The sequence below is a fragment of the Oncorhynchus clarkii genome, chromosome 7 (genome assembly GCF_045791955.1).
Source record: "Oncorhynchus clarkii lewisi isolate Uvic-CL-2024 chromosome 7, UVic_Ocla_1.0, whole genome shotgun sequence".
NCBI lineage: Eukaryota > Metazoa > Chordata > Actinopteri > Salmoniformes > Salmonidae > Oncorhynchus > Oncorhynchus clarkii.
Window position 1 is genome coordinate 59036630 of NC_092153.1, and position 18278 is coordinate 59054907.

The 18278-nt window shown below is 43.0% G+C and overlaps 2 protein-coding genes across 2 annotated transcripts in view; both read left to right on the top strand.

Annotated features, from left to right (window-relative positions):
- Positions 1–9941, top strand: part of LOC139413562 (protein mono-ADP-ribosyltransferase PARP3-like) — a 28837-nt gene extending 18896 nt beyond the window's left edge. The window contains 7 exon segments of the mRNA XM_071161068.1: positions 3472–3610; positions 4150–4367; positions 4586–4744; positions 4944–5030; positions 5244–5421; positions 5613–5756; positions 9119–9941. Of these exon segments, the coding sequence (XP_071017169.1) occupies positions 3472–3610; positions 4150–4367; positions 4586–4744; positions 4944–5030; positions 5244–5421; positions 5613–5756; positions 9119–9288 (1095 nt within the window). The 3' untranslated portion in view covers positions 9289–9941.
- A 4020-nt stretch (positions 9942–13961) lies between these two features.
- On the top strand, positions 13962–15257 carry LOC139414357 (probable G-protein coupled receptor). The gene has a single exon (XM_071162274.1). The coding sequence runs from the start codon at positions 13962–13964 to the stop codon at positions 15255–15257; it is 1296 nt and encodes a 431-aa protein (XP_071018375.1).
- The last annotated feature ends 3021 nt before the right edge of the window (positions 15258–18278 follow it).

An 18278-nucleotide genomic window follows, 5' to 3' on the forward strand; every position in this document is an offset into this window, starting at 1 on the left:
CTGGGACACTGTAAAGTCCATGGAGAATAAGAACACCTCCTCCCAGCTGCCCACTGCACTGAAGATAGGAAACACTGTCACCACTGATAAATCCACCATAATTGAGAATTTCAATAAGCATTTTTCTACGGCTGGCCATGCTTTCCACCTGGCTACTCCTACCCCGGTCAACAGCACTGCACCCCCCACAACAACTCGCCCAAGCCTTCCCCATTTCTCCTTCTCCCAAATCTGCTCAGCTGATGTTCTGAAAGAGCTGCAAAATCTGGACCCCTACGAATCAGCCGGGCTAGACAATCTGGACCCTTTCTAAAATGATCTGCCGAAATTGTTGCCACCCCTATTACTAGCCTGTTCAACCTCTCTTTCGTGTCGTCTGAGATTCCCAAAGATTGGAAAGCAGCTGCGGTCATCCCCCTCTTCAAAGGGGTGGACACTCTTGACCCAAACTGCTACAGACCTATATCTATCCTACCATGCCTTTCTAAGGTCTTCGAAAGCCAAGTCAACAAACAGATTACCGACCATTTTGAATCTCACCATACCTTCTCTGCTATGCAATCTGGTTTCAGAGCTGGTCATGGGTGCACCTCAGCCACGCTCAAGGTCCTAAATGATATTTTAACCGCCATCGATAAGAAACATTACTGTGCAGCCGTATTCATTGATCTGGCCAAGGCTTTCGACTCTGTCAATCACCACATCCTCATCGGCAGACTCGACAGCATTGGTTTCTCAAATGATTGCCTCGCCTGGTTCACCAACTACTTCTCTGATAGAGTTCAGTGTGTCAAATCGGAGGGTCTGCTGTCCGGACCTCTGGCAGTCTCTATGGGGGTGCCACAGGGTTCAATTCTTGGACCGACTCTCTTCTCTGTATACATCAATGAGGTCGCTCTTGCTGCTGGTGAGTCTCTGATCCACCTCTACGCAGACGACACCATTCTGTATACTTCTGGCCCTTCTTTGGACACAACCCTCCAGGCAAGCTTCAATGCCATACAACTCTCCTTCCGTGGCCTCCAATTGCTCTTAAATACAAGTAAAACTAAATGCATGCTCTTCAACCGATCGCTACCTGTACCTACCCGCCTGTCCAACATTACTACTCTGGACGGCTCTGACTTAGAATACGTGGGCAACTACAAATACTTAGGTGTCTGGTTAGACTGTAAACTCTCCTTCCAGACCCATATCAAACATCTCCAATCCAAAGTTAAATCTAGAATTGGCTTCCTATTTCGCAACAAAGCATCCTTCACTCATGCTGCCAAACATACCCTTGTAAAACTGACCATCCTACCAATCCTCGACTTTGGCGATGTCATTTACAAAATAGTCTCCAATACCCTACTCAACAAATTGGATGCAGTCTATCACAGTGCAATCTGTTTTGTCACCAAAGCCCCATATACTACCCACCATTGCGACCTGTACGCTCTCGTTGGCTGGCCCTCGCTTCATACTCGTCGCCAAACCCACTGGCTCCATGTCATCTATAAGACCCTGCTAGGTAAAGTCCCCCCTTATCTCAGCTCGCTGGTCACCATTGCATCGCCCACCTGTAGCACACACTCCAGCAGGTATATCTCTCTAGTCACCCCCAAAACCAATTCTTTCTTTGGCCGCCTCTCCTTCCAGTTCTCTGCTGCCAATGACTGGAACGAACTACAAAAATCTCTGAAACTGGAAACACTTAACTCCCTCACTAGCTTTAAGCACCAACTGTCAGAGCAGCTCACAGATTACTGCACCTGTACATAGCCCACCTATAATTTAGCCCAAACAACTACCTCTTTCCCTACTGTATATAATTTATTTATTTATTTTGCTCCTTTGCACCCCATTATTTTTATTTCTACTTTGCACATTCTCCCATTGCAAATCTACTATTCCAGTGTTTTACTTGCTATATTGTATTTACTTTGCCACCATGGCCTTTTTTGCCTTTACCTCCCTTATCTCACCTCATTTGCTCACATAGTATATAGACGTGTTTATACTGTATTATTGACTGTATGTTTGTTTTACTCCATGTGTAACTCTGTGTCGTTGTATGTGTCGAACTGCTTTGCTTTATCTTGGCCAGGTCGCAATTGTAAATGAGAACTTGTTCTCAACTTGCCTACCTGGTTAAATAAAGGTAAAATAAAATAAATAAATCTGGAGCATCAGCATTTGTGGGTTCGATTACAGGGTCAAAATGGCCAGAAACAAAGCACTTTATTCTGTAACTCGTCAGTCTATTCTTGTTCTGAGAAATCATGGCTATTCCATGCGAGGAATTGTCAGGAAACTGAAGATCTCGTACAACGCTGTGTACTACTCCCTTCACAGAACAGCGCAAACTGGCTCTAACCAGAATAGACAGGGGATTGGGAGGCCTCGGTGCACAACTGAGCAAGAGGACAAGTACATTAAATTGTCTAATTTGAGAAACAGACGCCTCACAAGTCCTCAACTGGCAGCTTCATTAAAGCTTCGCAAAACACCAGTCTCAACGTCAAGAGGCGACTCTGGGATGCCGGCCTTCTAGGCAGAGTTGCAAAGAAAAAGCCATATCCCAAACTGGCCAATAAAAGATTAAGATGAGCAAAATAACACAGACACACAAGTCAGCTCCTGAAAATCTAATTATTTAGCCTATAGCATTCTTTATAACACTTGAATAAACATTGGCTTTGGCAAAAAATGAATAGGCCAATTAGCATATGCTTTTTTGCATTTCGAACTGTACAAATCCTAAGTATAGGCCAACAAGTTACAAAATAAATAAAGTAGCCTGAACAAAATAAGTACTAAAATAACAAATTAGTCCAAAAAAGCTATGCATGTAAGTCTAAGGGTTTGACTGAATGTTTTAGTTTAATCTATAGGCTATGTCTTTCGAATAAGATGCATCTGGATCTGAATATAGGCTAAATTTAAATAAAGTGCAATGAGGAACCATAAACAAACACCAGCATGTTCACCTTTTTCTGCCCAGAGTAGCAAACTCTGCAGGATGATGGACTTGTAAATGTTGGAGGTTTGTAGTCTGTCCATCCATTGCCTGAAACCGAAGGACTGCTTAACACCACCAAGTCAGCCATTGTTTTTTTCTGATTTAGTATAAGGTAGACTATTCTATAGTTACTAAGTGAAATGCCTTTTTATTTGTATTATTTACAGTCTGAAGTAGCCTAAAGGAAGAAAGAATTACGCAAATGCCCTTACCCAGATGCTTAAGATGATGAAATAGCAATAGCCTGCACTTGATATGGCTGTAATATTAGTTTTTAAAGGGTAGGCGAAAATGTAATTTCAGACATCGCCTATCCATACTCTAAAGAATAACAACATTTTACCTTCCTGGCTCCTTTAATTAGTAAGTCTTACAATACACTCAGGTGGTCAGGCTGACTCATTATAGTTTTTCCTGTGTCCATTTTTGTTCCCTCTCTATTACATGCTCTCTTCTGGCTTTTGCAGGTGGACTGTGTTGATGGGAAGATTGGCAAGGGCCCCAGAAACATCCTCCCTTGTACTCTGGACAGCCCCACGCAGAAGCTCATCCAGCTCATCTTCAGCAATGACATGTTCAAAGAGGCCATGGAGTGCATGAACCTGGGTGGGTGTCAATCTGTCCACCATACCACCTGTACCCCTCCAGCACTGAAGCAACTTTCTGTTCCTCAGTCAGTAAGCCTGGGTGTGGTCTGTCTATGTACACATGTTCTGTTATGTACCATACCTGTTGGACTGGACTGCTTGTTGTATTGTGTTTTACTCTGTCAGTGCAATGATATACTTGGCTGTTAGAGCAGATGCCTGGGCTTCCCTGACTTCAGTTTATGTGATCAGAGAAGAGCATCCTAAATCATTAGTCATTTTAAATGGGGGGGTAAAGCCTGGCGATCTGGAGCTAAATGTCTAATCCATATAAAAACCTAGTCTGCCTGATCGATAATGTAAGTAGGACTGTAAAATGTATACAATGTTTATTCAGCTGTTGCAAGTTCCCTAACTACCACATTTACTAATGTAGAGGAGAGCAGTCAACATAGACACCTGCACAGTTTATATAGGCCTAACATATAAACTCAGACAGAGCAGTGATATGTGTGTAATCATATCCCCCTTATTGCCTCTCTCTCTTTGGGCCACCAGACATAAAGAAGATGCCCCTGGGGAAGCTGAGCAAGATGCAGATTGCTAAGGGCTTTGAGGTGCTGGAGGAGATTGAGGGAGCCATTAACGCCAGCAGGCCCAAACTGGAGGAACTCTCCTCCAAGTTCTTCACCACCATCCCACACAACTTTGGACGCACCAGGCCCCCGGTCATCGACAGTTCTGAGATCGTGGAGAAGAAGAAGGAGATGCTTCTGGTGAGATCACCTCGTACTTGATTAGACGCTGTCACAGTATTGTGCTTTATGGAATGACATTGATCTTGATCAGTACTATTTAGGGCCAATAGTTTTTTAATAGCCTACAATAAGAACCCAGTTTTCCCTGATCAAGTCTGGTGAAACTCCTGGCCCTAATCATGATGAGTGGTCTTGTCCAGGCCTGATCCCATTCCTGACTGTGCTGTCCCATGCAGGTGCTGGCTGATATAGAGATAGCCCAGAACTTGAAGGCTGAGACTGAGAAGGCCCAGGAGCAGATGGAGGTGGAGAAAGTACCTCATCCACTGGACCAAAACTATCTGTCTCTCAGCTGCAAACTTGCTCTACTACAAAGAGATACACAGGAATTCAAGGTACCGTGGTCTCTAATAGAAGTTGAATTCTATACAAACACCACTGTATTGTTCAAAATCAGTCTTTAGTGATATGCAGATGGTTATATGTAAATGGGTGACTATATTTACTGTGACAAAGCATAATTTATACTACAAAAGAGAAGAATATTGTAAATGTTAAGCTTCCATTGTATTTCCATTCTTGCCTCATTTAAAGCTAATAGAGAAATACCTGAAGGCCACTGCATATAGCCACAACCAGCCAAAGATTATAGATGTCTGGGAGGTGGACAGAGAGACTGAGGTGGGTAACATATGGCACAACAACTTCATGTCATAATTCTTGTAGTGTGTAATACAGCATTCATTTTTTTACTAATTTGCTGTGATCTTGATTTTTGTGCTGATGCATGTACAAAATAAATACAAAATAATATATTGTTATAACTGTAGGTTTGTTTGACTTAGCGTTAGTATTTAAGGTGATTGATCTCTCTGTGGGGATTGTTCTCCCCAGGCGGAGAGATTCAGGGAGAACGACGGTCTAGAGAACCGGCGTCTGCTGTGGCATGGTACCAATGTGGCGGTGGTGGCAGCCATCTTGAAGGGCGGGCTGCGGATCATGCCCCAGTCAGGGGGCCGTGTGGGCAGGGGCATCTACTTTGCCTCGGAGAACAGCAAGTCAGCTGCATACGGTGAGGCTATAGCTACCATGTGGCTGAACTACCGGGATCTATTTTAGACGTCATCTTCGGAATATCCAGTGAATTTCCAAATGTATGTTCATGTAGTGAGTATAAGACTGTTAGGTGCACTACTACGACACTGTTCGTTTTGTGAAGAAATACCGTGCTACTTACTACATATGTGTCCTGTCCCTGTGTAGTGCGTACATCTAAAGACAGGGGGGTGATGTTTCTGAACGAGGTGGCGCTGGGGAAGGAAAACGCCATCACTATGGACGACAGCTCCCTGAAGGAGGCTCCTACCGGCTACGACTGCGTGGTGGCTAGAGGACGGTTGGAACCAGGTACAGTAGCCTGAGCTATGTTAATGTACATTAAGAAGAGCGTGGGTCCTAGGATCGAGCCTTAGGGTACTCCCTTGTTGACAGGCAGTGGCTGAGATAGCAAACGTTCTGACTTTACACACTCTGAAGAGGTAGTTGGCAAACCAGGCCAAATACTCCTCAGAGACACCAATATTCCTTAGCAAACCAGGCCAAATACTCCTCAGAGACACCAATATTCCTTAGCCGATCCACAAGAATGGAATGGTCTACCGTATCAAAAGCTTTGGCCAAGTCAATAACTGTAGCAGCACAACATTGCTTAGAATCAAGAGCAATGGTGACATAATATAAGACCTTTACGTTGCAGTGACACATCCATAACCTAAGGAGAAACCAGATTGCATACCAGAGAGAATACTATAGACCAAGAAAGCCAGTCAGTTGACTTTTGATAAAAAGGACAAGATAGAAATTGACCTATGACAGTTAGGATTTCCCAGTGCCTTCCAAGCACTGGGAAACTCCCCAGAGAGGAAAGACATGTTAAAAAGGTGAAAGAGGCTCAACTATGATAGGGGCCACAACCTTAAAGAAGAAAGGGTCTAAACCATGTTAGGTAGGGCAGTTTGGATACAGGCGGGTGCTGATGGTGGGTGATAGCACTCAGCAACAGTCAACAAATAGCTATTTGAAAGCTTAAAACCAGCTAATCAAGTTGGTTGGGAAGAGACTACCGAGCACTGAATGTGTTCCTTGGTAAAGATTGCCACTCCACCACCTTTGGAAGATCTGTCTTGCCGAAAAAGGTTATAACCTTTTATAACACATCTGGATTGGAGCTGTGAACCCACACTTTCACTTGATACATTTTGGGTAATAAGCTTCTAGTGTTAATGTGCAGAAAACCCAGGCATTTACGTAAGCAGAAATCAGTGAAGCAGAATTCGGAGCACAAGTCAGAATTGTGGCTAGCAACCGTAGACGGACCAGTGTGTACATGCACATTTCCAGATATCATCAGCAGTAATACAATCAGTGCACTGCAAAGAACAGGAGGAGATCTCCGGGGTTGATTTTTCTATGACATTTTGAATGTGCATCAGATGGCAACAAGATCATATGTGACTCACCACCTGGATTCGGTCTTATGTAGCAAAAAGTTGTATTGTTTTTTTTCCATTGGATAAAGTAAAGACTGAGCTACAAAATGGGATATCATACAGCATTTTTGTCGAACAATGGGGAAAGTTATTCTGCTTTGAAAGTTGATACACTTGTAAACTTAGTTTTGAGAAAAGGGCATTGGAATGTTTTGGTACCTACTGGAGAGCTCTCCTTTGACTACACCCAACTGGAAGCTTCATTAAATAATACCTGCAAAACACCAGTCTCAACGTCAACAGTGAAGAGGTGACTCCGGGATGCTGGCCTTCTAGGCAGAGTCCCTCTGTCCAGTGTCTGTGTTCTTTTGTCCATCTTAATCTTTTATTTTTATTGGCCAGTCTGAGATATGACTTTTTCTTTGCAACTCTGCCTAGAAGGCCTGCATCCTGCATCACTGTTGGCGTTGAGACTGGTGTTTTGCGGGTACTATTTAATGAAGCTGCCAGTTGAGGACTTGTGAGGCGTCTGTTTCTCAAACTAGACACTCTAATGTACTTGTCCTCTTGCTCAGTTGTGCACCGGGGCCTCCCACTCCTCTTTCTATTCTGGTTAGTGCCAGTTTGCGCTGTTCTGTGAAGGGAGTAGTACACAGCGTTGTACGAGATCTTCAGTTTCTTGGCAATTTCTCACATGGAATAGCCATCATTTCTCAGAACAAGAATTGACTGACGAGTTTCAGAAGTAAGGTCTTTGTTTTTGCCCATTTTAAGCCTGTAATCGAAACCACAAATGCTGTTGCTCCAGATACTCAACTAGTCTAAAGAAGGCCAGTTGTATTGCTTCTTTTATTAGCACAACCGTTTTCAGCTGTGTTAACATAATTGCAAAAGGGTTTTCTAATGATCAATTAGCCTTTTAAAATGATGAACTTGGATTAGCTAACACAACGTGCCATTGGAACACAGGAGTGATGGTTGCTGATAATGGGCCTCTGTACACCCAGCTACAATAGTAATTTACAACATTAACAATGTCTACACTGTATTTCTGATTCATTTGATGTTATTTTAATGGACCAACATTTTTATTTTCTTTAAAAAATAAAGTAAATTTCTTAGTGACCCCAAACGTTTGGACGGTAGTGTACTCTCTGAAACTGTAGTTAGATTCTTACCCATATACATGGATGAAAGCTTCACGGCAGCCTGCAACCCCTTTTATTAAATAAGACATCCTGTGTCTTTTCCATTTAGTTTGCACAGCTTGTTTGGCCCGTTGTGATCCACTGATTTCAAAACTCGGGTAAAAGTCGTCCGTGACAACAACACTGTTGATCGCCGTTTCTTCCCCATCACAGTCATCAGAAGACTCTACAATGTCTTCTTCAATGAAATGTTTTTACCTAAATCAGGGATTTCCTCATTGTCTGATACATTTACAGAGTCCTAGAGAAAGTCAGCATGGCACGGTCGTCCTCCAGAAAGTAGTCCATCACAACTTTTTCCCACTGACCTTTGTCGATAGCGCCTGATAAATTCTGGGCAGCGGTGTTATTGGGAGCAGTAGCAACATATTTGCAGTTCTCCATGGCTAAAGTTATATATTTCGAACAAACTGCAGTAGAAAGGATTATCTACGCATAACGAGCAGCTCATTTTATAGACACAAGATGCTACACCACAGAATCTGAAACTCATCTCTCGGCATGTCCGGCCCACTCATTATCTCAGCCAGTCATGGTTAGCGGGAATGTTCTTGGCTTTTTCTTTGGCTAAACCAACTAGGCTATTAATTTAACAACTTTATTTGTGTTTACAGATGGCATAAAAGTTTGTTATTAAGGCACTTGAAGGTTTATGTTCTTGAAGACATTTCTGCCAGAAAACGCATTTTGATCAAGTATTTTTTACATTCTAAAGTCTCTCCTGTGAAGTCGTGACTTGCGACATATGCCTAGTTTCGTGAATCGGGTCATATATTGTACAGCATTTTCATCAGGTAACGTGAATAAAAAGCCGCAGGGACGTAGTTGAATAGGATGGGAAACCAAGATTCTGTGTAACCGAAAAAGTTGTAGTTGCAAGTGTCTTTCTCCATATACACTACTGAAGTGGTTACTGTATGTCTAAACATCTGGTAGATGATTAGCAGATATCCAGAAGACTGCATAAGTCTAGTGAACACTTTTGTTGTGTATATCAGTACAGTGTTTGTATAGTAAACCCTTGTGTGTTTCAGCTGTATGGTTGTGTAGTGAACACTGTGTGTTGTTTCAGACCCCTCTAAGGACGTCTTCCTGACTCTGGATGGTAAGCAGGTGGCTGTGCCTCAGGGTAAGCCCATTAAGCAGCCCCAGTACAAGGACAGCTACTTTTCCAACAGTGAGTATTTGGTCTACAAGGAGAACCAGTGTCGCATCCGCTACCTGCTGGAGCTCAAGTTTTAACCGGAGAGAGGAGAGGCACCTATGCACTCTAGGAGAGAGATGTCTAATTGGTAGAGTATCAAGAGTATTGTTCAAATGAAGGTGGTTGTTGTTAGACCTCACTGTCACTGAGTACCATATTCAACCAAAGTTGTCTATAATGTATCAGATATACTTCTCTGTGCCTTATGCTTTACACAACAGGCTTTGAAGTCTTCCATTGTCAGTTTTAGTTGCAAGTCATTGGTGATTCTACTCTTAAACGAAGTATAAATACTGCACTCCTTATTGTAATTCCTTTAGTCTACAATATTTACTTTGAGCAGACCATAGTATTGTGGATTTTCAATGTTATTGTACATATTTGGCCACTCATTTCTGTTATGGGAGCACTATTATCTTTACCTTTACTGGATGTAGTGTGAATACTGTACCTTTACTAATATGCAATACAATATCTACCTGTATCTTTATTTTGCACTATATGTTTTCATTTAGCTGTGAGTATTTCCTACTCTGAATATACTTGTATAAAGCTTCATTTCCACTTACCTACTTTGTGAAAACATCTCTCTTCAGTAATTGTTTGAATGTTAGTGCATGCAACATAATTCAATACACTAGATAGGCCTATATGCTGTATTGGCATGAAATAAAATGCGTGATTGAAGGAATAACTGTAGAGTATGTTTATAGAAGTTTGATTTGCATGTAGTGTGCGTCTATGAAGGAGATTTGTGCAGCTTTGAAAATCTATAATCCCAGTGCACTCTATGTTAATAATATTCATGTGCTACCTAGCAAGGCTCTGAAAGTTCCTGTGGTGATGATCAATGCTCTTGTCTCAGTTTATACATTTTCCTGGGCCTGGGTCCAGATTCACAAAGCGTCTCGAGTAGGAGTCGTGATCTAGGATCAGTTTTGCCTTTTAAATCGTAATGAATAATTGGAGGGTGATCTGATTCTGGATCAGCACTCGAACTCTGAGACGCTATAAGACTATGGGGCTGTTTATTGCACACAGCAGCCTGTTGAGAGAATGTCCTTCTGCCTTGTAACCAGGAGGTGTCACTAGTGAACACTCAGTCTCAGACCACCTCTCTGAGCCTTTTTGCACCTGATCTATTTACTTGAAGGCTCAATAAACAAATAACCCTCCAGCTGGCTGTCAGACCTCTCTCTCTGAGGAGACTGCATATGCTTTCACCTATTTATGTAACTCAGCCCAGACCCCAGTGTTTTGACCAATCACTCTTAAGTTATTTTTTCAGCACTTTTGATGTTACTTCTGTGGGTTGCCACTATTTAGTGGTTGTTGCCCAACATGTTTGCAACATGCTGTAGATGCACAGTTGGATGTGTTGACCACATTCTTCAGACAACACATTTCGATAAACCGCAACACCAACACAGTGTTGCTTACCATTAGTTTCTTCCATAAACCTATATTTTGAACAGTGTCATTCAGAGATTGGTGGAAATGTTCTCATATCACCACAGCTGGGTCAATCACTAAATCCAATATAGGAAAGTTCAGGAGTCACGACAAGATTATACCTCATGGTTTTATAACCCTCACTGAGTAATGTGCTATCTGGTTGTAAAAAAAATAAAAATGTATTTGCATCGAAATAATACAGACACACATTGTTGGAAAAAGCCAACATGTTAACTGCAACTGGCATTTACATGTTAATGCAGAGCTGATGTCAGTCTTTTGAATTGGTGTGCTCTAGGACCCAGGGAAAAACTCTCTTTAGTGGACAGTGGAGTGTGTGTCTGTCTGGGAGGGAGGGAGGTAGGGGAGGGAATCACACAGTGCACAATGTGTGACAGTCACTGCCTTACACAGTGATAGAGAGGAGGAGGAGGGATTGAAAGCGCATCCTCACATCTATCAGGGACTTAGACACCATCCTGAGTGAAGTGAAGTGATCACCCTCTACTCACCTGCTCTCACACTAGTATGATCACAGCCTGGTCTGGACCAGGGAGATTCCCTCTACACCTATACCAGAGACTTCAAAACCTCTGGAAAACCCACTGGTCAACTCTATCCTCAGCAGTGTGGATCTTGTCCTGCTCATCCAGTGGAAATACCCAGTGTAACTGGTCTATGTGGACCTGTTCATGTCTGGATCTGCTTAACTGACGTCTCCTCACTAAAACAACACCTGGGATATCCAGAAAGGACGAATCATAAAATCCTGGTCTCTTTGAATTGGACTGGACATATCATAATCTCATATGGGTAGGTTACAATACTTATTATCGTTCTACTCATTTTGACTCAGTTCACAAATCCATAAAATGTATCCTCAACAGGGGTCATAGCTAACAGGTGTACATTCTGTTGGAGATGCACAGTGCATTTTTACATAGAGTGAAATCACTTTGAATGTTTCATCAGACAGTCATAGATGAGCTGAAAATTGAGGCAACAAGCTATTTTAAAGAGTTTAAATTGTTTTTTGGGGAGTGGGTTTTCTAGTTCAGGTGCATGTATTTCAAATGCAAGGTAATGTACAGTATATCTCCAGTGTCCACTATATGTATGTTCTCTTAAGAAGTTACTTCATCTTTTGAGTAGAATAGTATACCTTATGAATGGAAATTTAACGGAAATGTTTTTATATCCCATCTATTATCATTCATAATATACAGCCTTACAAAACATTTGCCTCTAAATCTATCTTTAGTTACATCCTAAATACAAAATGTAAATTTTAAGAAAATACTTTTAATATATTAACATTGAAGGATATTATACTGACTCATCTCAGTGGGTTACCCAGTTGACAGTAGCTGTGCAGGGACAGCTCGAGCTGAAATGGCTGGGGGAGAGGGAAGGGGTGGGCTCAGAGAAGGACAGGAAGTGGGGTGGGGACAGTGAGGGGTACATTGGAGGGATAAGGATGGGTGACTCGTGTGACCTCTCAGAAAATAGCGCCATTTAACAGAAGTCATTGATCTTTCAGTGCAAAACATTATTTTTAAGTGTTATACTTTTTCTCCTGTCTGTAGAAAATACACCTTTCTAAAGATGGAAAGGACCAGGACATTAATTAAAGGGACTAATACCGGGCGTATGAATCAAAGTCAAAAGGCAAGGATAGAGTTGTTTTGCTTCCCTCTGTGAGTGAAAAGCACCACAATCCATCCATTGGCCCCGTGCACCACATCGTATCTAATGTACCCCTTTACTGTTACCTACTTCGTGTTCCCCAAATCCATGCAATGCTGACACCATGTAGCAAGGAGTAAGGACTATATGTTTTAGACATACTGTAGTAACCCACTGGGCATAGACGGCAGTTCGTCTAGTTTTGATTTACATTCAACTAACATGAATTCAACATGAAATTTAAACAAATTATTCACCATATTTAGGTTAAAAGTTAGGTAAAGAAAATATGATATGCCCTTATGTTGATAACTGTTTGGAAGTTGGTTCATCTTCATCACATTTTTAGGGGGTTGAAATGACATAAAAACAACATTGATTCAACCAGTTTTTGCGCAGTGGGAAGTACTTTATCTGAACTAAAACTGTTTTTTTCTCATTCAGAATCAACTTGTGCATCTGTTTTTCTTATCAAAACAGTGAAAATGCATGTGTATTGTCATTTCTTTAGCTGTCTTGGTTTTAGGTCCATGTGATCTGCTGGTTTGGCTTCTCAGATAACGTCCAGGCAGTGAAATGGAGAGCGCTCAGGCCTATAATAGGACTATAATGCTGTAGAAATGTAAATAATATCCAACATTTTACAAATTAATTTGCTTTGTTTTATTTTTATTTGAATTTCATTACTATATTAGATTATACACTGAGTGTACATAACATTAAGAACATCTTACAAATATTTTGCCCTTAGTACAGCTTTAATTTATCAAGGCATGGACTCTACAAGGTTTTCGAAAGCGTTCCACAGGGATGCTGGCCCATGTTGACTCCAATGTTTCCCACAGTTGTGTCAAATTGTCTGGATTTAATTTGGGTGATTTAATTTTGTATTTCCCCCTAATTTCATGATATACAATTGCGATCCAATTACAATCTTGTCTCATAAACACAGCTATTTTTACTCTTATTTTACCCTAAATGTTTTTTGATTACACTCTCATCCTCTTCTGTTTGAGCAAGGCATGAGATAGAAAGTAGAGTATATTTCCACTCTGACCTTGGGCTAATTATCAACTCACCCCTACATACGTTTTCTTTTTAGAACAAGACCTGAAAGAAATATAGAAATGCTCAGTGCAGCCTAGAGCAAAGACGTCATGAATATTCAACTTGTAGAAGGCTTAAAGGGTTATTTAATGTAGAACATATTCCTTGTCAATACAATGCGGTCTCCAGGGCCATCTGAAATGGAATAAATCAATTAGGTTGTCCCTCACATGACAGGGATGAAGACTGATTTAATAGAAAAATATTACTAGGCATCAAAGCAACATGTACTGTAAGAGTAAACCATATGTTCAAAGCAACATGTACCGTAGGAGCAAACCATATGTTAAGCTGCATCAGCATGACATTTCAAGCTCCTATACAGTAAATGTTTAAATTGTGTTTTTGTCTCCTTAACAGGACATATCCAACATGATGACAAGTACGTGAAAAGAGAAGAAAGTTAACATTGCAATGGGGGCCTGCTGCTGTTGTGATGCCTCTGACTAGTCTTCTGTGAAATATGGAGAAATCTGGTCCGATGCTGGCCGCTATTCCCAATCGCACAGGGGCCAACCTCACAACTGGTCTATGGGGACCCAACCCCACAGTCCCCGCAGAGGTGGGAGTGGTCACCAGCTCCCAGTCTCAGATCAAAGATCTGATTGGGCTGTTTGCAATGGTGACCCTTAATCTCATCGCCCTATTGGCCAACACTGGAGTCATGGTGGCCATCGCCCGCGCCCCTCACCTGAAGAGGTTTGCCTTTGTGTGCCACCTGTGTGCAGTGGACCTGCTGTGTGCCATCCTCCTCATGCCCCTGGGCATCATCTCCAACTCACCCTTCTTTGGCACCGTGGTGTTCACCGTGTTGGAATGCCAGGTCTACATCTTCCTCAACGTGTTCCTCATCTGTGCCTCCATCCTCACCATCACCGCCATCAGTGTGGAGCGCTACTACTACATCGTCCATCCCATGCGCTACGAGGTGAAGATGAGCATCAATCTAGCCATCGGCATAATGCTCCTCATATGGGTCAAGTCCATCCTTCTGGCCCTGGTCACCCTGTTTGGTTGGCCTGCCTACGGGGCCCACAGCTCCATCGCTGCCAACCACTGCTCCCTCCACTGGAGCCACAGTCGGTTGAGGAAGGTGTTCGCCGTGCTCTTCAGCGTGGTGTGTTTCCTGTTACCTGCCATTGTCATCTTTGCTGTCTACTGTAACGTGTACAAGGTGGCGCGCTCGGCTGCCCTGCAGCACGCACCCTCGACCACCACCTGGGCCTCGTCCAACCCAGCCAAACGTGCCAACCGTTCTGACTCCATCAACAGCCAGACCACCATCCTCACCGCCACACGCAGCCTGCCCCAGAGACTGTCCCCTGAGAGGGCATTCAGCGGGGGTAAGGCTGCCCTCACCCTGGTGGTCATTGTGAGCCAGTTCCTGCTCTGCTGGCTGCCTTACTTCTCCTTCCACCTGCACTTGTCCTTCAGATCGTCCCTGCAGAGTCCCGGGGACGTGGAGGAGGCCGTCACCTGGCTGGCCTACTCCTCCTTTGCTGTCAACCCTTTCTTTTATGGCCTTCTCAACAGACAGATCAGGGAGGAGTTGGTCAAGTTCCGGCGCTGCTGCTCCTCCGGGCCGGTGGAGCTGGTGGCCTCCAGCCATGAGGGCTCCTTTCAGGAGAACTTCCTCCAGTTCATTCAGAGAACCAGCAGCACGGCCGACAAGCGCTCCAGCTGCACCAACTCCAGCCCCAGGAACACTCTGGACCAGGGGATCAGAATACCTGGCCAGATACCAGAGGAGCATGGCTAAACAGAGGACAGTGGATAGCACACTTCAATTTGGACTGTTAATATGACAGCCCTCGGTACTCGTAGCACCCTGAGTTTTTCCTGATTATGTGTCCTGACCAGGAAAACTATAGGGCCCTGAGATTTTTCAAGTCAGATCATGTGGTTGGTAAAAACTCAAGCCCCTACTCATAAGCTGTACATAATATGCCTCTGAGTAGGTGTCCATTATTTATTGGTATGAGATTCATTCAGGTAAGGTCTCCAACACAAGACCAGTGTTTTAATGTGAAATATGAAATTATTGTGACAGAATTTCATTGACTTTACCATTGTGACATCATGACAGGCCTAAACCGAAACATTCTGTTACAGTCTCCATATATACTTCCATTCATTTTTTCAGCTGGTACCAAGGGACCTTCAGATGAGTTTTGTAAGGCCTGTGGCCTCAACATCATGTTCGTTAGTCTCATCTTTCCATAGTTTGTAGGCCAAACCGTTGGTACGCTACAGATGATTTTGTGAGCAGACCGATTTTCGGGATTGTCTCGTGGTCTGACAAACATCGCTCTAGTTTTGTCACCTTTCACCACAGATGCAGAATTGTGATATAGGCAGATGTGGTGGATTGAGAGGCATCCAATCCCAAAACAAACACACCCTAGCTTAAATTGACAGATTTTTATGGGGATTGTTTTATTATTACAATTAGATTGACACAGGGGCGCGGACATCGACCTTAGGGGGTTAAAGTGTATGCTTGTTTCATATAATGTTGTATGAATTATAAACTCAGCAAAAAAAGAAACGTCCTCTCACTGTCACCTGCGTTTATTTTCAGCAAACTCAACATTTGTATGAACATAAGATTCAACAACGGAGACATAAACTGAACAAGTTCCACAGACATGTGACTAGTCCCTGAACAAAGGGGGGGTCAAAATCAAAAGTAACAGTCAGTATCTGGTGTGGCCACCAGCTGCATTAAGTACTGCCGTGCATCTCCTCCTCATGGACTGCACCAGCTTTGCCAGTTCTTGCTGGGATATGTTACCCCACTCTTCCACCAAGGCACCTGCAAGTTCCTGGACATTTCTGGGGGGAATGGCCCTAGCCCTCACCCTCCAATCCAACAGGTCCCAGACGAACAGTATGGCTGGTGGCATTGTCATGTCAGGATGAGCCAGGATGTCAGAATGAGCCTGCAGGAAGGGTACAACATGAGGAGGAGGATGTCTTCCCTGTGATGCAAAGCGTTGAGATTGCCTGCAATGACAACAAGCTCAGTCCGATGATACTGTGACACACCGCCCCAGACCATGACGGACACTCCACCTCCAAATCGATCCCGCTCCAGAGTACAGGCCTCGTGTAATGCTCATTCCTTCAACGATAAACGCAAATTCGACCATCACCCCTGGTGAGACAAAACCGCGACTCGTCAGTGAAGAGTACTTTTTGAGCAGGGACCCTGGGCATCTTTCTTTTGGTGTTTTTCAGAGTCAGTAGAAAGGCCTCTTTAGTGTCCAAAGTTTTCATTACTGTGACCTTAATTGTCTACCATCTGTAAGCTGTTAGTGTCTTAACGACCGTTCCACAGGTGCATGTTCATTCATTGTTTATGGTTCATTGAACAAGCATGGAAAACAGTGTTTAAACCCTTTAAAATGATGATCTGTGATGTTAATTGAATTTTTACGAATTATCTTTTTTTGCTCAGTTTATATTCTGAAATAACATTTATGGACATGTTTACTCATGTTTCCAATGAACAGGAAAAAAGGTATTGGAATACTTTCCTATTTTAAAATTGTACAGCAGGAATGTAAAGCTTCTAATTAACTTTCTCTCATTAACACATTATTTAAATAAAGCATAATTACAAGAGTAACAACAATAGATATATCTTTTCTAATAATTACAATAATTAAAACCATCTTACAGTGAAAAACTGTGTCATGTGCAAGTATATATTAATGCAAGGGATAAAAGGTAAAACTAGTATAAAACAGCAACATGGAGATTTAAAAATGGAACCATCCACCATGAATCTGAGGGATGCCTTAAATGTCGTCTGTGCCTGTCGTCATGGAAATGCAGTGAGGCAGTAGGCAGGGACACAGCAACAAGGTCCTCTGCTGCAGTGCTGGATGCTAGGCTTTTGATCCAGTTTGGGAGAGCATAGAGCGAAAGAGAGAGTGGCCTGAACCTGCTCTTCACATTACACAGGCTGTGTGTCTCATTACCCACAGCCTATAGCTACAGACATACAGAATGACAGAGCTTATTATCATCTGAATAAAGCCAGTGAAAAAGACAGGCCAGCATGAGACTTCTCAGTGATTGAATCTACCTGACTACATATAGTAGCCCTACTGAAGAGCTCAGTGACTTTCAACTTGGAACAGTCATAGGATGCCACCTTTCCAACAAGTCAGTTCATCAAAATTCTGCCCTGCTAGAGCTGCTCCGGTCAACTGTAAGTGCTTCTTATTGTGAAGTGGAAACATCTAGGAGCAACAATGGCTCAGCCGGGGTGGTAGGCCACACAAGCTCACCGAACGGGCCGCCGAGTGCCGAAGCATGTAATGTGTAAAAATCGTCTGTACTCAGTTGCAAAACTTACTACAGAGTTCCAAACTGCCTCTGGAAGCACAATAACTGTTCGGCGGGACATTCAGAAAATGGGTTTCCATGGCCGAGCAGCCGCACACAATCCTAAGATCATCATGTGCAATGCCAAGTGTCGGCTGGAGTGGTGTAAAGCTCGCCGCCATTGGACTCTGGAGCAGTGGAAAGGTATTCTCTGATGAATCACGCTTCACCATCTGGCAGTCCTACGGACTAATCTGGGATTGGCGGATGCCATGAGAACGCTACCTGCCCCAATGCATAGTGCCATCTGTAAAGCTTGGTGGAGGAGGAATAATGGTCTGGGGCTATTTTTCATGTTTCGGGCTAGGGCCACCTTAATTCAACAGCATACAATGACATTCTAGATGATTCTAGATGATTCTAATTGCCCAACATCAGTGCCCGA